Raw genomic sequence first — 23,309 nt, 5'->3', positions numbered from 1 at the left:
ATCGTATACTCTAGTAAACTTATTTTGTAATATGCCCTTGCGCTAAAAAAAAAAAACCACATACACATTATTTGCCTCAGGTTAATTTCTTAAGCAGCCAACATTATTTTTACTCCGTGAAGCAAAACGATGTAAACCTGTCAGGTTTGTCCCGTTTTTGCCTCACTGAGTGGTAGGCAGGAAGTTACTAAGCTCTTCAGAAGAGTCAGCACTGGCTATGGTCAGTGATCGGTAAACTCTAGAAGGGTTGAGAAACTGCAGATCACAACCCAACTAAGTCTTAACTGAGTAATTTTAGAAAGTAAAAATGAATATTTTTAGAAACAAAATTCAGATTTTGTATAGTCTCATTTTTAGCCATAAATGGAGAAATGTTTAAATGCAAAGTCCTTGTAAGATCTAAACGGTTTTGAGGTTTCTCCAAATCTTCACTTCTTTTAATAAATATTGAGTCTTGTGTGCTAGGCCCTTGGGTTTCATTGATGAGCAGAAGAAAACCTGGTTCTTGCTCCTGCTGGGGCTTGCAGTTTAGTAGGGGAGAGGCATTAATGAAAAGATCATATGACTAGAGATAAAACTGCAGGTTTGATGAGGGTTGGGAAAGAGGGCTTGTAATGTTCTTAGACTTGAAGCAGGTGAGAATCCCACATTTTTTGTTACAAATCTGTTGCTTTAGGAAGGATAGTCCTAGAGAGTGATCTGTGATATAGGGCAGGCTGGTGTGGTAGAGGAGGGCAACAGAGTGGGAACATTTTACCTCTCACTGACTTTTACAGCTTAGTGGGTTCTTGGTATTACGGAGGTATAAAGAGAATGATGTCACTTGGTTGTGCGTGTATTTTTGATGGAAAAATTTTTTCCTTGTTTCTCTTTTGAAAGAAAAACTTGAGACTAGGAGTTCTCATTGGACTATGAGCTTCTTGGGTAAAGAGCTGTGTCTGCTTCATCTTTCTGTGTCTAGTCCTTAGCGTGTGTGTGGCACAGAATAGGGCACAGAGTGCCTTCAAAGAAGGAATAAGTGATGGTCCGACCAGGCCCAGGTGGAAACCTGAGTTTAGAAACCCTGAGCACTGCAGGGTGTGTTCATCATCTTCATATGTAATTAAAAATAAGTGTAGGAAATCCAGTTTTGTTTCTGAAATTTTAGATGTCAAGGAATTTTTTAGGTATCAGGCTCAGGCTCTGTGGCACCCACGCATTCTGGCCATGATAGGTGGCCCAACCCTGCCTCTCTGCATGGTCACGCTCCTTGTAGCTTTGTACCTGTTCCCACATGTCCTGTCTGTTAGCCTGCTCAGAAGACAGCCTTTAAGGAAGCAAGAGCTGTACCTCCTTTTATTTTAAGAAGGGGAGCTAGTTAGATTTGCTGCCTTGAATAAGTGTGAATGTATAATTTGAGGGAGTAAGTCTTGGATTGGTACACTAATTTTTTTCCCACCTTTCAAACAAATAATCTGTCTGCAATGCAGGAGACCCCAGTTTGATCCCTGGGATGGGAAGATCCCCTGGAGAAGGGAAAGGCTACCCACTCCAGTATTCTGGCCTGGAGAATTCCTTGGACTGTATAGTCCATGGGGTCACAAAGAGTCAGATACGACTGAGTGACTTTCACTTTCACAACAAAATATATACATATTGTATTTAACATGATGAAAGCTCCTTATAAGGACATAGGGTTGCCTCAAAAGACAATATACTATTGTCTATATACTATGTTGCAGCCACTCTGAATGTTGACATTTGTAAGATTAAGAGAACGTTGAGGGGGATCACCATTAATTGGTAACTTATCCTTGTAGGAGCAGCCTTAGGTGTTGGCCCATCTCTTTGCAATGCTGGAAACGAGCACGTGTGTGTGTGTGTGTGTGTGTGTGTGTGTTTACTTTAAATCAAGAGGCTGAAAAACTGAATTGAAGAGAAGGAATTCCAATGTTTGTTAATTTTTAGAGAAAGGAATACAAAAATTCTTCTTCAGAAATTTAACTATATGATTGAATAGCAGTGTTTTCATCTGTGTTCTGCAGTTTGCTGAACATGCTGCCTTAACTGTGTGATCAGAAAGCTTTGATCTTAAGTGATTTGTATCAGAAACTTTAAGAACAGGGTCTGCCGTCTGAGACGCCTGTAGGTATCTGCTGAAGACTGTCATGTCCATCTCTCTTCTGAAGGAACCACAGTCCTTGATGCGCCCCTTGGCCCTTACTCCCTGTGTCTCACTTTGTGTTGGAATTTGTAGATATCTTCCTTGTGGCCTACAAGGTTGCTCTGCAGTCATTTTTCACTGATAATTTGTCTTATCGTCTTGGTCACAGGAGTCTTAAAAGATGAAGGAGCTCACTGAAGAGCCCCTGTGGCTGATGGGATAAGAGGTAACTGGTCCGAGCTGTGCTCCCAGTCTGGCAGATAGAAGAGGCTGCTGGGGCGTCCAGTGAGTGGGAGGGTGGGAGCACCGTGCATGGAGTTGGGAGCTAGGAGTGAGCCCAGGGCCTGAGGGGGTAGTGGGACGACAGTGATGGAGAGTCTTGGTGCAGTGGGCACCACGGAGATTGTCTTGTTCATAATTCCCAGGTGGAAAGAAAGAAAGTGAAAGTCACTCAGTTCTGTCTGACTCTTTGTGACCCCATGGACTGTCCATGGAGTTCTTTAGGCCAGAATACTGGAGTGGGTAGCCTTTCCCTTCTCCAAGGGATCTTCCCAACCCAGAGATTGAACCCAGGTCTCCTGGGTTGCAGGCAGATTCTTTACCAGCTGAGCCACAAGGGAAGTCCAAGAATACTGGAGTGGGTAGCCTATCCCTTCGCCAGCAGATCTTCCTGACCCAGATCTCCTGCGTTGCAGGCAGATTCTTTACCAACTGAGCTATCAGGGAATATCAATATCCCAAGTGGGTCACTGGTCAAATGTGGAAGTTGCATGTCCAGCCCTCCACCCCCAAGCTGTTCACTGAAACACGGATAAGGACTTGTGTGGTTTGAGATGAGGACAGTTCTTAGAACCTGATGGCCGCCAGGAGCTTTTGCTACATTCATAGTTGAATATTACAGAGCTAGACCGTTAAGTGACCAGTATGAAGACACTGAGGAAGCCAGTGGAGGTGGTAAGCAAGGAGAGGGCGAGGCACGCTTAGGATGGCTCATCCAGCAGCCCGGGTCGGGAGTGAACAGTTCTTACAGGGACAGTGCTGGTGGCGCAGTGAGGCTGAACCTCGGGAACAAAATTGATCCAGAAAGCCTGCAAGTGTATTTGCTTCGGAAATAACCACATTTCAGAGAAAACCTGAACATCCTATAGCTGTGCTGTGAAACGTGCTAGTCGGAATTGATTCAAGAGTGAAATACCAGATATTGAAGGGACTTAGTATGGGGAAAAAATGTGAATTTTCTTTACGTTTTAATGTTCATTGATGACTAATACTTTGGATATATTGGTCAAATAAAATATGTTATTAAATTAATATTACCTGTTTCTTTTTAATGTGGCAACTAGAAGATTTTAAGTTCTATGGGCAGCTCGCATGGCATGTGTGCTGGACAGAAGTGCCAGTCGCGGGCAGCCCCATTGTGGTTACTGCGGCACAGATGCCAGGTCTGTCACTTGCACTCTGGCCTTGCCCAGACCTTTGTCTCCAGGTCACTCCACAGCCTCAGAGGCTTTCTCAGCGCTCCACTTCCTGCTGACTGTCGGCCCTTTCTACCTCTTGCCTTGTCCAGCTTAGCTCCTTGCCATGCTCCTTCACTTCAGCCTCTCACCTGCCCGGGCCCTCTACTCCTGTGTTCTCTGTGGACACTGAAAACTCCTTTCCTCCTCTGTCCCTCCTCTCAGAGAGTGGGACACAGCTGGCAGGGGCACTGGTCAGTCCTGACTACTTGCGGTGCCAGCTGTAATATAGATACTGTGTGTGTGTGCTCAGTCGTGTCTGACTCTTTGCGACCCTATGGACTGTAGCCCACCAAGCTCCTCTGTCCATGAGATTTTCCAGGCAAGAATATTGCAGTGGGTTGCCATTTCCTTTGCCAGGGGATCGTCCAACCCAGGGATCTCCCAGTGGCAGGTGGATTCTTTACCACTAGCTCAAGCTAGGAAGCCTAGTATGTTGATAGATAATAGTGGATACTTATCATTGACTTAGCTTCCCTGGTGGCTCAGATGGTAAAGCGTCTGCCTGCAATGCAGAAGACCTGGGTTCGATCCCTGGGTCGGGAAGATGCCCTGGAGAAGGAAATGGCAACCCACTCCAGTATTCTTGCCTGGAAAATTCCATGGACCGAGGAGCCTGGTAGGCTACAGTCCATGGGGTTGCAAAGAGTTGGACATGACTGAGCAACTTCACTTCACTTCATCGTTGACTGGATACTGACACTGGGATGGAGGCATCATGTTTGTGTGTCATTTCTCACATTTCCTTGAGGAAAAGGTTATTTTTATTGCCACCTTCTAGATGAATAAACTGAGGTGCATTGAGTTTGAATGACTCAGTCGAGGTCAGACAGCTAGATGACAGAGCTAGGGCACTGATCCTGTCAGTCCCAACTTCAGAACTCCCCACATCTCCCCAAATCTCAGGTCCTGTGGAGTCTAGCTCTTAAAAATGCCTGCATTCATTGTCACCATCCTATCCCCGCTGCCCCTCCTCCCCACTTCACCTTAGTTCCCCTCTTGCCTGGAGCAGGGCAGCCTCAGGTCCTTTCATTTCACTCTACAGCCGGAGTGAGTCATTTAAAATACCGTCTCGGGAACACATGTATACCTGTGGTGGATTCATTTCGATATTTGGCAAAACTAACACAATATTGTAAAGTTTAAAAATAAAATAAAATAAAATACCGTCTCGCTACCCAGCCTGAGGCCCCGTTAGGCCTGCCTTGCTGCGGCAGCCCTGTTCTCTGAGGGCCTGGAACCTCTTACCTTTTCTCGGCACCACAGTCCCCACCCCAGCATTATCCAGCAGTGGCAGCCTTTCTGCTCCCTGGCTGGCCTCACCCTCCCCAGCAGAGGTCCCTGCTGTTTTCTCAGCTTGGTTGTGGGAAGATGAAGAAGACAGATTTTTGTCTCGGAATGTGGTTCTGCAGTAGATGAACTGGGTGACCTTGTGCAAGCTCCCTCTAAGTGCTTGAGTTTTTCTCTGGAAAATGAGGATGGTGAGAGCATTGTTGGAGGAGACAGTGCATAGCAAATGCTTCAGATAATGGTGGGTAGTTAGTGCCTTAGTCCGTGAGTGACATGGGGCTTGCTGCACCTGCCTAGCTCCGTGGGCAGATGAGTCCTTAAAATCGCTGTCCTGTGTCTTAACGGTGGTAGACAGGCTGTACAACCTTTGCCGCCCCGAGACCTGCCGGTCCAGGACCTGGGTACTGGCCACAGCCCTTCTCCGAGCAGCCTGCCTTTCAGGTTTTCCTTCTTTCTTTTCAAGGAGATTGCTCTCATTCTTTGAATGCCATGACTAGATAGACTTAGGGTAACAGAAAAATGCTTGAAAACACTTGTCAAGAGACAGTAACAGTCAAGCAAGGAAGAGGAGTAAGCAAATGCTGAATGAACCATGGGAAAAGATGGAGACTATCTAGAAGGATTGTGGTTTACTTGGCTCACTGGGTCTGGGGAAGAATCAGGGATGATAGTTGTGGTGCAAATACATGATTCATGAATGTCAGAGATGGTGGTGTGTAGTAAAAGCTTAACATAAATCCAGCTAACCCAAAGCAGAAATTTTTTTTTACTTTGTATACATTTAACTTGCAGAAGATCCAACAAGTCCATCCTAAAGGAAATCAGTCCCAAACATTCATTAGAAGGACTGATGCTGAAGCTGAAACTCCAATACTTTGGCCACCTGATGCAAAGAACTGACTCATTTAAAAAGACCCTGATGCTGGGAAAGATTGTAGGTGGGAGGAGAAGGGGACGACCGAGGGTGAGATGGTTGGATGGCATCACCGACTTAATGGACATGATTTTGAGTAAACTCCAGGAGTTGGTGATGTACAGGGAGGCCTGACGTGCTGCAGTCCATGGGACTGCAAAGAGTCGGACATGACTGAGCGACTGAACTAAACTGAACTTGTAGAAGAAAGAGGCAAATGGCGATAATAATTTTTTTTTATTTAAAGGGGAGATCCTGAAACGATTTTTTTTAAGGTTGATTATTTTGGCTTTGCTGGATCTTTGTTCCTGCAAGTGGGCTTTCTCTAGTTTCCGCAAGCGGGGCTACAGTCTAATTGTGGCGCAAGGACTTCTCCTCACAGTGGCTTCTTGTTGTGGAACACAGACTCCAGGCTTCGGCAGTTGTGGCATGTGGGTTTAGTTGCCTTGCTGCATGTGGAATTCGTTTCCCGACCAGGGATCAAACCCATGTCACCTGCATTGGCAGGTGGATTCTTAACCACTGGACCACCAGGAAGTCCCTGGAACAAATTTTAATTCGGCCAAATTCCTTTCTCTGTAATCATTATCATTACTATGTAAGAACTAGTGTGTGTTCATGCTGTACAGGCTCTTATTTGGAATCATAACTGAATTTGAAAATGAGAGGCGGGAGGGAGAGATGAACCCTGGTAGCACTTTGCATATCCGTTACACTTATGGAAGTATTTGCCAAAGGGAAGAAACAGACTAGAGAAACTACCTGCTGATGACAGATGAAACAGGTCTTCCGGGTTAATTCCTGGGTTGCCAGGACACTGGTTTCTGTGGCCGTGCCCTGCAGAACCTGAGCTACACATGCTCCCAGGACCCTTGGGCTTTCAGTCCTCTGAGCACAGTTATCAGGAACACAAAATTTTGAAACAAGATCCTGAGTCTTACAGTAAGATAAAATGGCACTTGGCCAGGTTTATATTATGCAGTCGGGCATGTGGGTTTCCTGGCTCCTGTAAAGGAGTCATTTCCACACGGACTTTCTGAGCTACCAGATCTTATATTTCTCTTTAGGCTGTTGTTGAACTTTTACATGCTTTTCTCCATCCTTTGCCAAAGTTCAGTTTGTTCATTCATCCAGCCAGTATTTATTGAGCTTATACTATATGCCTATCCCTGTAGGCAGTCAGGATATAACAGTGAACAAAATAGAAATCTTTTCTCCTAATGGAAAGATACAGTAGATAAGTGAAACTTCCCAAAGGCTGGGAAATGGCGGAAAGAGAATGAAAGGTGTGTCGGGGTTTGTATTATAGATGGGGTTGCAGAGCAGGCCTCCTTTGAGGGGAGGTGTTAGAAGACCCCCCAGGAGGGAGAGAGTATGGGCAGTATTCCTGACTTAACAAGCTCATATTTCTCCTAGAGCTGTTTGCCAGCTGAACTACCGATTGGCAGAGTTTGCTCTTAACTCTTTGTATTAAGGTTTTGTAAAAGTGAAGTCTTTCACTGAAGTGTTAGCTTTAGGCAAGACATAGAGAAGCTATTTGCAGGGTGTTGGGAGCACCCATCCCCCACACTGTGTCCACTTAGGGTCTTTGCCATTGACTGATCAGTGATGGTGCTAGCAGTGGGGAGGGGGGGGTCAGGAGAGACAGAGGGCGCCCCGGGAGGACTGAACTTGGAAGGTTCACAGTGGCATACATATGCACCCTGCCCCAGTCACCTGGTGCCACTCTGCAGAAGGAATCTCTTACTTGTTTGTTACTTCCCTGGAGATGTTTTGTGCACGCGTGCATGCTAAGTCACTTCAGTCACGTCTTTGCAACCCTGTGGACCGTAGCCCACTAGGCTCTTCTGCCCATGGGATTCTTCAGGCAAGAATACTGGAGTGGGTTGCCATGCCCTCCACCAGGGGATTTTTCTGATCCAGGGATCGAACCTGTGTCTCTTATGTCTTCTGCATTGGCAGGTGGATTCTTTACCACTAGCGCTGCCTGGGAAGTTCTTTGGCCATGGCTCAGCTGTAAACGTAAACATGTGGATGTATGTGTTTATTTTTGAAAGGTCATTGGGTGTGTCAGTTTAGGGCCTCCAACAAGCAGATGTCAGAACAGAATTAGATGTACAAGAGATCTCCTGAGGGGAACACATGTGAGAGATAAGGCCAAAGGAAGTAGGAGTAGGTGGGCAGAGCCTTTGGTCACAATGCAGGTCTGAAACCATGATCCTCCTTGAAAGCTTCTATTTACTTTCTTAAACTGGATGCCAGTGGAGAGGTACCAGGTGTACATTCCAGACATAAGAATTTCTAGGGTTGTTTTGTGCCTACATGAACTTAAGAACCAACTAGCAAAAAAGCCCCACAAACATTTGTGTCCTCGGCTTTTCTTGATAACAGTGTGTCTTAGTGGATTGCCTCATGTTGCTTTCCATAGAGTCACCTCATTGTTTTTAATGACTGCATAATATGTATAAAATACATGTTCCATGATTGATTTAACTTTTCTTCACTAAGGAATGTTTGGAGTATTTTGAATCTTTTGTTGGTATAAGCAATGCCTTAATGAACACCCTTGAGTGTACCTTTTTTTGCATACACATGTGGGAGTGTACCTACACGTTAGAAATAGAATTGGTGGACGAAAGGGAGTGTGCAGTTACATTTTGACCGGTAGGATGTCATCACCTTCCACTGCGACTGTACCAGTTTGCATAGCTACTAACAGTGTAAATGCTGCTTCCTTGCAGCTTCACTAACAGGGTGTTGTCAAACTCTGAGCTTTGCCAATCCAGTAGATGAAAAATGATACATCTTTGTGGTTAAATTTGCATTCCTTATTATGAATGTAGTTATCTGTGACACATGCTGTTCATAATTGGATTTTCTCAATACTTTTTTTCTGAAAGGATTCTGTGCCTTTGTCTTTTTTTAAGGAGTGTGAACAGTTGTGTTCTTGCATATTTTTATAATCGTGGTGATACTCTGGTATTTTATTTCCCAAAGCAGTCATATTAAGAAGGAAGGTATCACATACGTGGTAGATGCCCATACCTGCTTTCCATAGCCTACAGTCTTGTGAAATATTAGGCATAATCAAGAGCTTTACCTGCATAGTTTGATCTTCAAGCTAAGATACAGTTAGATGCCAAGGAGTAACTACATATAGCATGAATGTAGGAAAAATGTCATCTGAGTTGAACCCCTAGATCAAGAGGCAGGAGGGAGACCAGAGTGGATTTTTGTGGTTAGCTCTCAGTTACTGCGGGGGAAGAAGAGAGGAACAGACCAGGGTGAAGCCAGGTCGTCTGGTCTGGATACTTGGGTAGGATCAGTGCCCTCTACAGACACCCTGCCTGATATGGCCCCAGAACCAGATCTGGCTCTCCTCTTTAGTCAGGGGTCCAGGAGCTAAAGGGAGGAGACTCCCAGCCTCTGAGCATCACACGCTCTGAAAAGTGTATTCGGGAAAGAAGCTGATGAACTCAGCGCCCTGTTCCTTGGGCAAAGCACCGATGAACCGGAAAGTTGCTTGTGTTTTCCAGCTGCAGTTGGGTTTCTGGCAGTGTCCAGTGTCATCACCATGTCCGCCCCCTTCTTCCTGGGGAAGATCATTGACGTCATCTACACAAACCCCTCTGCAGACTGCAGCTCCAGCCTGACTCGCCTGTGCCTGGCGCTCGGAGGCGTGTTCCTGTGCGGTGCAGCAGCCAATGCCGTCCGTGTCTACCTCATGCAGACGTCAGGTGCTGGGACCCTGCTCCTGGGCGGCCTGGGTGGGACGGGTCTCGTGGGCTCCCTGTGCTCTGGCCCCGCCCCCCAGGCTGGGGATCGTGGTAGACAAGGGACTCTGTGCTCACCCCTCCTCTCCCAGCATTAGAGCTCAGTTGCCTGTGTGTCTCCAGGAGTTTGGGTGGTGGTGTGCAGCCACTGAGCTGCCCGTGCCGGGCAGCCCCTGCACGTGGCGTCGGGTGATGCTGCTCAGTATCTCTGTGTGTTACCTGGACACGCTTTCTGTCCCTTCCCTCTCTCCATCCCCGCTGAGCTGCCCGCGCGCGCAGCCAGTGCACTTGGTGTTGGGTGATGCTGCTCAGGGTTGCTGTGAGGCCTGTTAGTTGATAGGCAGTGACACCACCATGGTGACAGAGCCTGGGACACCCGACTCCACGTCGATGGCTGGCCGTTTAGCTGATAAAATGCTCTGTAGATAATTAACCAGTTCTTGACATTTGAAAGTTCAATCCAGGAAAGGATTGTGAAAGAGAAGCAGAATTCGCTTGTGAGAAGTTAGTGTGATAAAACTGTAGACTGCATTGTTGATCACTGTGCTCTGTCATCGGCCCCACGGTCTGTGGTCACAACGGGGAGCTCTGCGCTGGCCAGCAGCACATGCGCGTGGCTGTGTCTGGTCTCCCACCAGGCCATTACCTGGGCAGCTGCGGGTGTGCAGCTGAGCCCCCACTGATGCAGCTTCTTTTGCCTTGCAGGTCAGCGCATTGTGAATAGGTTGAGGGCTTCACTCTTCTCCTCAGTGCTGAAGCAGGAGGTGGCTTTCTTTGACAAGACACGCACAGGAGAACTGATCAACCGTCTGTCCGCAGACGCAGCCCTCCTGGGGCGCTCAGTGACGGAGAACCTCTCAGATGGGCTCAGGGCTGGAGCGCAGGCCTCTGTTGGCATCGGCATGATGGTACGTCCCTCAGCTGCTGTGTCCCGTCCGTGCACCCTGGCAGGGTGAGCCGCACTCCTGTGAGCTGTGCTCAGTACTGTGCCGAGGCATTGGGGACCCGGGGCAATTGCCTTGTTGTTGGCACCTGAACCTTCACTTCTTATCTGGAGAACAGACTGTAGCTTTTACAAAAGCCCTGTTGCCTGGGTTCTAAGAACACGTGAGGGTGGGAATGAGCCCAGATAGGAAGAGCCCTGGGTGCTGAGTGCTGGACTGAGGAAGAGCACTAGTCTGTCAGTTTGTCCAGCCATCTGTCCTCAGAGGCAGGAAACTGCTACTGTCAGTCATCTCTACAGGACCAGAGGGTTGTTCCCTGTCCTCCTCCTGTCAGGAGCAGGATGGGCTCCCTCTGCACAGACAGGCAGCTCTGCAATCATTTACCCTCTCCACCCATCACATCTGTTTCTCCTTAGCTGGGGACTGGAGCCCCTCACATCTGCTTGCCTCCATTCATACCAGGTGTCTGAAGACACACCTTCTCCTGTGCTCTGGCCGGGAGAAACGTAGTGCAGGCCACGTGTGCAACTTAAAGTTTTTAGTTATTGTTGTTGTTCAGTCGCCAAGCAGTGTCTGACTCTTTGTGACCCCAGTACATGGACTGCAGTACACCAAGCCTCGCTGTCCCTCACCATCTCCCAGAGTTTGCCCAAGTTCATATCCATTGAATCAGTGATGCCATCCAACTGTCTCATCCTCTGTCACCCCCCTTCCCTCCTGCCTTCAATCTTTCCCAGCACCAGAGTCTTTTCCAGTGAGTTGGCCACAGTATTCACATCAGGTGGCCAAAGTATTGCAGCATCAGCTTCAGCATCAGTCCTTCCAATGAATACTCAGAGTTGATTTCCTTTAGGATGGACTGGTTGGATCTCCTTGCAGTCCACAGGACTCTCAAGAGTCTTCTCCAGCACCACAGTTCAAAAGCATCAATTCTTCAGTGTTCTACCTTCTTTACAGTCCAACTTTCACATCCATATATGACTACTGGGAAGACCATACATACCCTTGACTATATGGACCTTTATATATAAAGTGATATCTATGCTTTTTAATATACTGTCTAGGTTTGTCATAACTTTCCTGCCAAGAAGCAATTGTCTTCTAATTTCATGACTGCAGTCACCATCCTCAGTGATTTCAGAGCCCGAGAAGAGGAAATATGTCACTGCTTCCACCTTTCCCCCTTTTATTGGCCATGAAATGATGGGACTGGATGCCATGATCTTAGGTTCTTTTTAATATAGAGTTTTAAGCCTGCTTTTTCATTCTCTTCTTTCACCCTCATCAAGAGGCTCTTTTAATTCCTCGCTTTCTGCCATTAAAGTGGTATCATCTGCATATCTGAAGTTGTTGATATTTCTCTAGTAGCCACATTTCAAAAAGGAAAAAGAGGAAATTCAATAGCAGTCTAGTGGTTAAGACTTCAACGTTTCACAGCTGAGGGCCTAGGTTCAATCCTGCAAGCTGTGTGGAGTAGCCAAAACAGTTTTTTAATAAAACAGAAAGGTGAAATGAGATTAATTTAGATAATAATTTTACTTAACTCAATATAAACAAAGTATTATCAATTCAACATGTATTTAATATAAAAATTATTAATAAAATATTTTTCATATTCAGTTCAGTTCAGTCGCTCAGTCGTGTCTGACTCTTTGCCACCCCATGAATCATAGCACGCCAGGCCTCCCTGTCCATCACCAACTCCCGGAGTTCACTCAGACTCACATCCATCGAGTCAATGATGCCATCCAGCCATCTCCTCCTCTGTCGTCCCCTTCTGCTCCTGCCCCCAATCTCTCCCAGCGTCAGAGTCTTTTCCAATGAGTCAACTCTTCCCATGAGGTGGCCAAAGTACTGGAGTTTCAGCTTTAGCATCAGTCCTTCCAAAGAAATCCCAGGGCTGATCTCCTTCAGAGTGGACTGGTTGGATCTTCTTGCAGTCCAAGGGACTCTCAAGAGTCTTCTCCAGCACCACAGTTCAAAAGCATCAATTCTTCGGTGCTCAGCCTTCTTCACAGTCCAACTCTCACATCCATACATGACCACTGGAAAAACCATAGCCTTGACTAGACAGACCTTTGTTGAATCCTAATTTGAAAAATGTCTCTATATTGAAGAGCAGAGACATTTTTCATATTAGGATTCTAAAATATACTGTATACTTTATACTTACAGAACATCTAAGTCTGGAGGCTTTCATTGGAAATAATCAATATTTAGATTTTGTAAAATTTGTGGTTGAAAAGCATACACCAAAATCTCCAGACATACTTAAACCTTTATTGGTAACTGAATAGAAATGGAATATCAGGTTTTAAAATTTAATTTTCGTTAAGGCTAAAATTTAAAGTGTAGTTCCCTAGCACACTGACCACCTCTCAGGTGACCAGTAGCCATCAATGCTGTCATCTTGGTGCAGTTCTAGACCCTAGAATGAGGACTGTGGCTGATTTTTCCTCATAGGTGGAAAGGCTGAAGTTTCTGACCAGTGTCCCAGAGAGCATTCAGTCCGAAGCAGAAGGCTGTGTTGCCAGAGTGAGCCTGTAAGCTCTACCATACAGAATGGAAGACAGCTTTGAAATCTTGTGTACACTCAGCCAAGAGAGAAACAAAGCTCTGGGAGAAGGCCCTCCTGTACTAAATAAAGCACGGTTTCCAGATATTAATAGTCTGGGGCTCAGGAAGAGTAGCAGTTGAAGGACAGGGCATCAGAGGGGGCCTGTCTCAGTACCTTGAGCTGCATAACAGTACCACGAGTTGGGGCCCAAACAGCAGAAGTGTATTTCCCACAGATCTGGACTCTGGGAGTCCAAGGTCGAGGTGCTGACAAAGTAGGTTCATTCTGAGGCCTCTTCCCGTGGCTTGCATGCAGCCACCCTCTCACTGCGAGCTCTGTTCACGTGGCCTTTCGCCTGTGCTTGTGTGGAGAGAGCTGGCTACTCTCTTAAAAAGACAGGATCAGGGCCCTCACCCTTATAACCGCATTTTACCTTAATTCCTTCCTTAGAGGCTCCATCCACATCCAGCCCCGTGGGGGTGTAAGGCCTGTGAGTTCTGGGGGGACACAGATGCTCAGCTGGAGAAGGCAACGGCAGCCCACTCGAGTACTCTTGGCTGGCAAATCTCATGGATGGAAGAGCCTGGTATGCTGCAGTTCATGGGGTTGCTAGGAGTCAGACATGACTGAGCGACTTCACTTTCACTTTTCACTTTCATGCATTGGAGAAGGAAATGGCCACCCACTCCAGTGTTCTTGCCTGGAGAATCCCAGGGACGGGGGAGCCTGGTGGGCTGCCATCTATGGGGTCGCACAGAGTTGGACACGACTGAAGCGACGCAGCAGCAGCAGCAGCAGCAGATGCTCAGCTTATAGCAGGGCCTCGTGAGGATGCATGCCCTGGGATCTGGCCTTTAGCTCTGGAGGGACTGACATATTCATTCTTTCTCACGGGTCCCTGGACCCGACTATGGTAAGCCTGCTTCCAAGAACCTAATGATGTCTGTACCATACTGTCAGTTTAGTAGTTTACATGTGGGGTCTTCCTCCCACCATTGAGATATGTGTTCCTGATTCTGCAGCACTCCTTTCCGTGACAGCACCTGCCTCATCCTTCAGAAGGTTATCTCTAAGCATGGAACTGGAGCACAGGGAGGGAGGGTCCTGAGACCATCCCCAGGCTCAGGGACAGCAAGGGGTGTTCCTGCCCTGCCGTGCAGACAGCTTGCCTGGGCTGTGTTGTGTTCAGACCTACTCGATTGCCTCGCTGCTCCACCTGTGTCCTGCAGGCCACTGACACCCCAGTGCCTGCTTGTCTGTTCAGGGTGGCCCGTCCCCAGAGGTCAAGGTACTGAGCTCATTGTTGCCTCAGAGCCTCAAGACCACAGGGCACTCCAGGCTTTCTGTCTCACCTGTTTTCTCTCTGACTCCCACCTCCCTCTCCCCTTAGATGAAACTCCCCGTGAGTCAGTTACCTCCCAGCTGCCTAGGACAGTGTCTGCTGCCTGTAGACCTTAGGTACTCAGTTGTTAAATGAGTAAATAAGTGAATGATTGCTTGATCCATCCTTCACTTTACATTTCAGTCTGCAGCTTTCCCCCAGCATTTTAGGAGAGTCTTACACTGATGATACTATTTTATAATGAATAATGATGCTAATACCATTTAAAATATAATCGCCTAATTGCAGGGTTGGCTATAGGAAAACCCTATTGTGTTACTTACTCTTTGGGCAACTCCAGTTGTTAGGAGACTCCTTTTGTTGGTTGAGTCCAGATCCATTTGCCTGAGATTCCAGTCCTGTGAGCCACAGAAACAGCTCTAACTTGGTTGTCACTCCTCAGCAAGTCCTCCTTCAACTTTGTGGGGATTTTTGGTCTTGCTGCCATCTGAGTCATCTCAGGGAGACATTGCTCTGGTTGTTGAGAATCCTTGATGCAGACTTGAGTACAGAACTCCTGGTGTGGTCTGGCCAGTGTGGAGCAGAAGGGGTCTCCTTCCTCCGTCCGCACCGCTCTGTTGAGCAGTGTGGTCTGATTTGCCTAGCACTGGCCCAGCCTTGCGCCGGTAGTGGTACAGCATCGCAGGGCAAAGGGGCTTCACAGCCTCAGAGGCCGGCTGTCACGTTACTCCCGCATGGCGGCTGAATATTCGTGGGGCTTTGTGAAGACCGAGAATGTCTGAAAAGTTCTACCAAACAGCACCTTTAGGCCTACCTATTAATTGAAACATACACATGTTTACAGTGGGCAGTGAGAGTATCTTGCTACTGTGTAACACGTATGTTTTGGGTTTTTTGACAGTTTTTTGTCTCCCCTAAACTGGCCACTTTTGTTTTGAGCGTGGTGCCTCCAGTATCCATCATCGCTGTGCTTTATGGCCGATACCTACGGAAACTGACCAAAGTCACTCAGGACTCCCTGGCACAAGCCACTCAGGTAAAGGCCCCTCCCTGGTGTGGTCTCCACTTGGATGAACTCAGAGCCAGGTTATTGGTGGGCAGACCCTAAGGAATGTGTTTAACCTTTCCAAAAAGTACGTCCTTTTCCTCGTGTTAGCCCTGCAGATCCTAGAACCCAAAGTACTCTGCCTTCTAGACTCGATTTCTACCCACACCTCAGCACTGATCCCACTTAACTACATCATATGAACTTGTATCACTGTTTTTTATAGGATGAAAAGGCTAATCATATTCTGAAAATAGTTTTTCTGGATGATACTCTATTCTTTATTAACTAATAAATGTAGCTTTGTAGTGCTGCCCTTGTAATGCTGTCCAGTTTTGTCTTTTTTAAAAATTAAAAATAATCATTATATTTTTGTTATAAAAACCATGCATATTTATGAAAATAAAATTTTGAGAAATATAAGGAGGAAAAAAATGCATAGTCCTAGCTCTGAATGAATGTTATTAAAATTTTGGAGTCTATTTTTATCTTATCTTTCTCACTGCATAAAAATATATTTATTTATCTACCAACCTTCTCACTTATTTTTCTATCTACCTATATATATGATGTGTGTATGTATAGATACATATTTGTTTCCAAAAGCAGGATTCTTCACATACTCTGCTTTGTAGTCTGTTTTTTACTTAGTTGCATATGACAAGCAGCTTTCTGTTGATGGTATCTTAAATGTGAGAACCACATTTTAATTTTGCCTCCCCTGAAATGTTTGTATTATTCTCCCAGCTAGCTGAGGAACGTATTGGAAACATAAGAACTGTTCGAGCTTTTGGGAAAGAAATGACTGAAATAGAGAAATACACCAGTAAAGTGGACCATGTGATGCAGTTAGCAAGGAAAGAGGCATTTGCTCGGGCTGGCTTCTTTGGAGCAGTAAGTTGATTATTTTGGAAAGAATGAAAAGTGTAGATGTTGTGATCAGGAGAGATTTTTATTCTGTGGCTCTTGCCATACATAGAAAATACTTCTCTTCTCTCTCAAGACTAAGAATTACCATTCTTAAAAATATTTTTGTGAAGGAGGGGGAAAACAAGTAAATGTAATTAAAGGAAAGGTGGTGAGACCAAAACTATGGATCAGGCCCTAATTCTCAGAGTATGGTCCAGACCGGGCACATCAGCTTCATCTGGAAACTGGTTAGACACACAGATCCTCAGCTCCACAAAACTCTTAGAATGGGGCTGGCAATCTGTCCTTTAGCCCCAGGTCATTCTGGTGTAGGCAGTTTTAAACCCACTGAGGATTAGCCAAAATAACCTCAGTGTATTCAAGAAGGGGGTATAAGAAAGTTGACCACATTGATCACAAGGAACTCAGGTAGGACACTGAGCTAGAAAATCACCATGATGGCAGAGTCACAATACTTTCAAAGTGGAAAGATGGTAGAGGTGATTCAGTAATGGCCGTAACTGAACAGACAGGAAGCCCTGAGGAGGCACACTTACAGAGACTATGTACCTAATGCACATCAGAGCAGATAAGCCCGGTATCTTATCTGGCTTCTCAATGCAGCCTGCCCAGCCCACCATGGTAGAATATGTCAGTTTCTTCCACTTAGGAGAGGCATCCTTAATATCATTTTTTTCCTTTGCAAATTGATTAGATTGAGTAAAATAGGAATCTGATGGGTAGCTTAGTATCTAGGTTTCCATGTTTATGAGATTATTTCCTTCAATATTATGATATTTCAAAAATATTTTTGAGGGACTTAACCTGACTCTCCAGCAGTTAAGATTCCATGCTTCCATTGCAGGAGGCAGAGATTTGATCCCTGGTCAGAGAACTAAAATCCCATATGCTGTGCAGTACAGCCAAAAAAAAAAAAAAAGAAAGAATTTTAAAATTCAGATTAAAATGTATTTTGGGAAAATCTTGCTTGATGGTTAAATGCATAAAGGAAATCCTGCACAGTGTGAATGCTTTTTGCATTTGGGGGTCTTTGGTTCTCACCTGACTTCTGTGTTTTCTTCCCTTAACAGACTGGGCTCTCTGGGAACCTGATCGTGCTTTCTGTCCTGTACAAAGGAGGGCTGCTGATGGGCAGTGCCCACATGACAGTGGGCGAACTGTCCTCCTTCCTCATGTATGCTTTCTGGGTTGGAGTAAGCGTTGGAGGTATATAATTTAAATAGGCTTGGGGAATTAATGAAAAATCAGGTTATAGTTTCTGAAATGAAAACTTAACTTTCCCATTACTCCACCACTCATCAATTAACTAACTGCAAAAACATTTCCTAGAATGTTACTCCAACCTGACTTTGAAGGACAGAATAAAGACAAGTGTGATCCTCCCTGGGTTGAGAGGTGTTAGAGTTTTGCAGGCCCCCTGCCCCCCCATAGCTTCAGAGCACAGGGTCTCACTAGATCTGTTCCCAGCCAGCATGCAGGGCAACCTGTTCCCTTTCATTGTAGCATGGATGCTGGGGAGGAAGGATGGTATGAACAGGCATGTGCAGGAAACTCATCCTCTGATGGTGATGCTTTTATGATGGGCAGGTTGCTGGCGGGGAGAAGCCAACCATGTTCAAAACTAGTGAACAATCCAAAATAGAAGTGATAAAGTACATGAGACACAGTTGCTTGCTTTTGTAAAGAGTCTCTCAGAGCCCTGCTTTACTTGTCCACCCCTGAGTGAAGGGAAGCAAGCTCCTTGGAGGCAGAACTGTGTGGAGTCTGCAAAGCCCCAGCCAACCTGGAGCAAATGATTTCCTGCTTTTTGTTTTCCTTCCTTTCTTTGAAAACCAAGATGGAAAGGTTAGATCAACAGCCTCAAGTCTGGTTAAAGGAGCTCAGGTATCCCACAGGGTCACCTCAACTTTTTGTTTTCAGGGTTCCAGAGTTTTCTCCTGGTTAAAGGAGAGGCTTTTCCTTAGACATCCACAGGCAAGTAAGGATATTTTCTGGACTGAGAGTTCCAGAGATCCATTTAAAATAACATTTTAGTTTTGCTGGCTGGTCTTGAAGAAAAATCTGACCCAAGATGTTTCTGGGTGCTGACTGACTTGCGAGACAAGACCAGTTCAGGATGCTGGAGCGATGATAGTATTGCTTCTTTCTTTGCATCCCTGGGGTTGGGTCTGACGGGCTGTAGGGTCTCACACCATGTGGTCATGTTCCCCAATCCGAACAGATCTGCTGGCCACCACCTGCCCTCTCTGTGACCTTTCTGTGCCCGTTTCACACTTAGCCATCGTCAGCTTTCCTCCTGGCCCCCAGTCTTGTGCTTTCTGCCGCATTTGACTTGATCTTTCTTAGAAGTTTTCCATTTTAATGAACTTTAACTTAACAACATATTCTTTGATGGAGTGTGCTTTTAATATACTTAAAAAGTCATCTCTGAACCCAAGGTCATGTAGGTTTTTTTCTTATGTTGTCTTCGAGGAGCTTTATAGTTTTGCATTTTGTGTTTAGATCATTTTGAGTTAATTTGTGAAAGATGTAAGGCCTGTGTCCTGATTTGTTTTTTGCACACGGAAGTCTAGTTGTTGCAGCACCATTTGTTGAAAGTCTACCCTTTCTCCACTGAATTGCGTTTGCTCAACTATTGAAGGTTCATTGACTGTATTTATGTGGCTCTGTTTCTGCCCGATGCATCCTTAATTTAACCTGAAGGTTTTAGTCCACTCTATCTTACACAAATATCAATATACCCTAGGATATTTGGATTGCATTTTTTCAGCACCCTTACTGAGGGAAAGTGTTACAAAGTATATGTTCTGGCAGTTGACATGGACCAGTGGACTTGGGGTTTTAAAGCATAGTTCAAAGGTGACTTTTAAGCAGAGGTTGTTAGTGTATCTAAAATTGCCAGATTTCTTTTCAGTTTTTAGCCTACTAAATGTTGTATTTGTTGAGTCTGAAAGATGGGTTGATTTTATGGACGTGTCTTTTAAATGAATGTTGGGGTACCTTGTATTCCTTTTTAATATGAGATAAGCATTATATTTTATTTTTATTGCTATGCTTTTGATAAAGCAGACTTTTCTGTAACATTGTGATTTTAATTCAGTGGTTGACTAGTATGACTATATATATTTGTAAATCCCCTGATCAGACCAAAGCCTTATGAGAGATAATGAGGAGAAGAAGCTGAAGGAAAACAAGGGTATGAGACAGAGGGAATTCTGATGAACCCATGGACTGCAGCCTACCAGGCTCCTCCATCCATGGGATTTTCCAGGGAAGAGTACTGGAGTGGGTTGCCATTGCATTCTCCTGAAAGTAACAGATTTTATGTTAAAAGCAGGCTATTGCCACTGTACCCAGAGGGCTTGGGGTAGCAGAGGGCCATTTATTGGCCGATGATGGATGTGTGCCTTTGCTTCTCATCCTCAGGTCTCAGCTCCTTCTACTCAGAGCTAATGAAGGGACTGGGTGCCGGAAGCCGCCTCTGGGAGCTCCTCGAGAGAGAACCTGAGCTTCCTTTCAATGGTGGGTCTGAACTGGGTTTGCTTTTCTTCCCTGGGATTAAACATGTGTGATTTAGGACAGCGAGACCAGCTTCCTGCCCTACCTGGGAAGGATGAGCATGAACTAGACACCGTCTTTACCACAACAGGGATGGACGGGGCCATCGGAGGGTGGGCAGTGAGGACAGATTGCTGTTGGGTGCTGCTGGGGGCCCCAGAGCATCCCTGGAGGTGGGGGCCTTACCACACAACGTGCCCCCACAATTTCCCTCCCTGCAGGTGACGTGTTACCACACACAGCAGGAGGAAGTGCGTGCTGCTCCGGAGTGCAGACAGGAAGGGCTTGGCCAGGCTGCCAGAATTGTCTTCCTTAGTGATTTTTGACATTTGGGGGCAGGGAGGAAAGGAAGAGGGTTCTTGCACAGAAAAGCCTCTGAGTTGCTTGGCTTTGGGGATTGGGTGGAGGATGCTGATGCTAATTGGCTTTGGACCATCTCCTTCGTGAGCTGCTTCACTGGAAGCCTGTGCTTGGGGCAGCTGTGGCCTGGGCCGAGCAGTCAGGCTTAGTGGAAGAAGCAGCGATCACTGTCAGCTACTCACTGGCCCCAGGGCAGTAGTGAATGCCAGCGTTCTGCACTGTGATAGACTGGCAGGAATGAGGCCAACTGGGAGAGATGGAGCCACTTCTCCCAGTCAAGAGCAGGGTCACCCCCGGATAGAACTGACCTCTGACCCCATCGAGCTCTGGGGCTGTTGTGGAGCGCCTTCCTGTTCATCATCCTCTTAAAACAACTCTTTAGAGAAGGTGAGATAAACCCTGGATGGGGGGCCTGCAGAGGCAGCCCACAGGGAGAAGGCCATTGGATTCAGCCAGCAGCTCTTGGGCCGGAAGCTTCATCAGCTGCTACTTGTATCAGTAGGACTGGGATGTGGACTTGGGCCTCTGAGGGCTGCGAGGCTCCAGCACAGTGGCCTGTGTGCTGTGTTGCTGGTGCAGAGCAGGCTCAGGAGCACGGGACTCGGCTTCCACTTGACTGGCCTGAGAAGCGCCCAGACTCCAGAGCTCGCTGTGCTGGGCCGAGTCCGTGGGGCCCTGGGCTCAGCTGTGCACATGTGCTTGGCGCTGAGTGATTTGTGTCCCGTCTTATCTTTCAGAGGGGGCTGTTTTGAATGAGAAAAGCTTCCAGGGAGCTTTGGAGTTCAAGAACGTGCATTTCGCCTATCCAGCTCGCCCAGAGGTGCCCATATTCCAGGATTTCAGCCTTTCTATCCCCTCAGGATCTGTCACAGCACTGGTTGGCCCAAGTGGTGCTGGCAAATCCACAGTGATTTCCCTCCTGCTGAGATTGTATGACCCTGCTTCTGGTGAGTGGTTCAGCGTGTTGTGGGACAGGGGCCTCTCTTGAGCCCTTCTACTCCTGAGCCCTGGGAGAGGGTCTGAGTGTGCAGAGGCCATGCATTGTGTGAGTTCTGAGTGCCAGAGGGTCTGTTCCCAGGGAGGAAGTCCCTTAGACAGCGGTGTCACTTTTCGGGCTGTGAGCTCACCCAGAAGGCCTGTCGGGCATGTTGTGTCCTATGTGTCCATCTCCTCGTCTCCTGTGCTGTGTCTTCTGCTCCTGGAGTGGGGATCAGAAAGGTGTCTCTGTGGGGCGCTGATGGCAGCGTATGGAGAATGTGCTGCCTGCGCCGTCCGAGCTTGTGCAAGCTTCGCCCGGGTCTCCTTGAAGCCCACCATCCCTCCTGCCCGGGGCCGGCATGCAGACAGGGCACGTGGCTGTAGTGAGTCACTCCTGTGCTGCTCCACTGATATTCTCTTGAAGTAGTAGATATTTTCTCATTTTGGTGTTTATTTTTAACTGCATTATAGCATCTTTTAGAGCAAAGAACACATTCTGTTACTTACTTATATCTTTTAAAAAACTGAGATATAATTGACATTTAACAGTTTCAGGTGTACAGCATAATGATTCACTATGTGTAAATATTGTGAAATGATGTATATATTGTGAAATGATCACACAACCATTAGTGTGATGTTAGTGTGCCAAGTTAACATCCCTCACCACACGTAGTTGATATCCTTCTTTATATCAGAGTTTAGAGAAGATATTCTGTGTGTGTTGGTTTATTTTTGGATTAAGGAAACATTGTTTCTCCACAAGAAAAAAACCATTGGTAAAATTAAAAATGGGTTTATTTTGGGTCATGTGATTTATGGGATTTTAGTTCCCTGACAAGGGATTAAACCTGGGCCCTCAGCAGTGAGAGATTGCAGTCCTAACTGCTGGACCACCAGGGAATTCCCTAAAATCATGAATTTAAAGAGTAGGTCTTATAGTCTTTTTGGTTAGAACACCGTGAGAACTGGTTGTGTGCCAGGTAATTATCTGATGTGCAAAACCACCTAGTGTGTTAGTGGATGTCACTACACTGTCTGCCTCTGGAATCATTGCCTGGACTTACCTTCTGCTGCTGCTAAGTCGCTTCAGTCGTGTCCAACTCTGTGCGACCCCATAGACGGCAGCCCACCAGGCTCCCCTGTCCCTGGGATTCTCCAGGCAAGAACACTGGAGTGGGTTGTCATTTCCTTCTCCAATGCATGAAAGTGAAAAGTGAAAGGGAAGTCACTCAGTAAGTGTCCGACTCTTCGTGACCCCATGGACTACAGCCTACCAGGCTCCTCTGTCCATGGGATTTTCCAGGCAAAGAGTACTGGAGTGGGTTGCCATTGCCTTCTCCATCACTGAAACCCACTGGTTTTAGATTCTGTTTGGAGATTTTGAGTATCTAATCTTTAAAAAACTGAGTCTGGAGTTTTGCTGCCGGATCCTATCTGTGTGTATCAGTCACTGGCCCCATGGCACCCACTGACCTCTTTCCCTTCTTCCCTGCAAGGAACAATCAGCCTTGATGGCCATGACATCCGTCAGCTAAACCCAGTCTGGTTGAGATCCAAGATTGGGACAGTGAGTCAGGTAAGAGGAGAAGGGTCCATTTTTATTACACTTTCTTTTAAGATTGCTTTTGTCATTTGCTTTTCTCTTGGTCTTGAACCTTTCAAAAGAAAAGAAATGGATGTTTTTCAGAGGTAGTAAACTAACCTCTTTGGGCAGGTTGTTTATGTTTGTAGTGCTGTTTCCTGAGGACCTTAAACATTTTAACCACTTGAAGCATTATCTTTTTCCAAAGGTAGAAACTGTCATTACTTGTAATGCAGGTAGTCTAGAATATTGGGGAGAAAAACATACAGCTTTTTAGCTTCTTTTGACTCTTTCTCAGTTCTCATTTTCATTAGTAGCCGGTCTACTGTTTTGCCTGAAGGGTTTCAGAGATAAGCAAGCAAAAACTACACCAAGAG

General features: G+C 46.3%; 1 protein-coding gene across 1 annotated transcript in view; it reads left to right on the top strand.

The window, feature by feature from the left end:
- ABCB10 (ATP binding cassette subfamily B member 10) overlaps positions 1–23,309 on the top strand; it is a 33,989-nt gene that overhangs the window by 885 nt on the left and 9,795 nt on the right. The window contains exons 2-9 of the mRNA XM_055587816.1: positions 9,397–9,597; positions 10,339–10,541; positions 15,378–15,512; positions 16,269–16,415; positions 17,522–17,657; positions 19,878–19,973; positions 21,107–21,316; positions 22,847–22,926. Of these exons, the coding sequence (XP_055443791.1) occupies positions 9,397–9,597; positions 10,339–10,541; positions 15,378–15,512; positions 16,269–16,415; positions 17,522–17,657; positions 19,878–19,973; positions 21,107–21,316; positions 22,847–22,926 (1,208 nt within the window). The remainder of the gene's footprint in view (positions 1–9,396; positions 9,598–10,338; positions 10,542–15,377; positions 15,513–16,268; positions 16,416–17,521; positions 17,658–19,877; positions 19,974–21,106; positions 21,317–22,846; positions 22,927–23,309) is intronic.

This window comes from Bubalus kerabau, chromosome 1 (assembly GCF_029407905.1).
Source record: "Bubalus kerabau isolate K-KA32 ecotype Philippines breed swamp buffalo chromosome 1, PCC_UOA_SB_1v2, whole genome shotgun sequence".
NCBI classification, from domain to species: domain Eukaryota; kingdom Metazoa; phylum Chordata; class Mammalia; order Artiodactyla; family Bovidae; genus Bubalus; species Bubalus kerabau.
The sequence above is the reverse complement of the archived record's forward strand: the minus strand, read 5'-3'. Positions and strand labels throughout refer to the sequence as shown.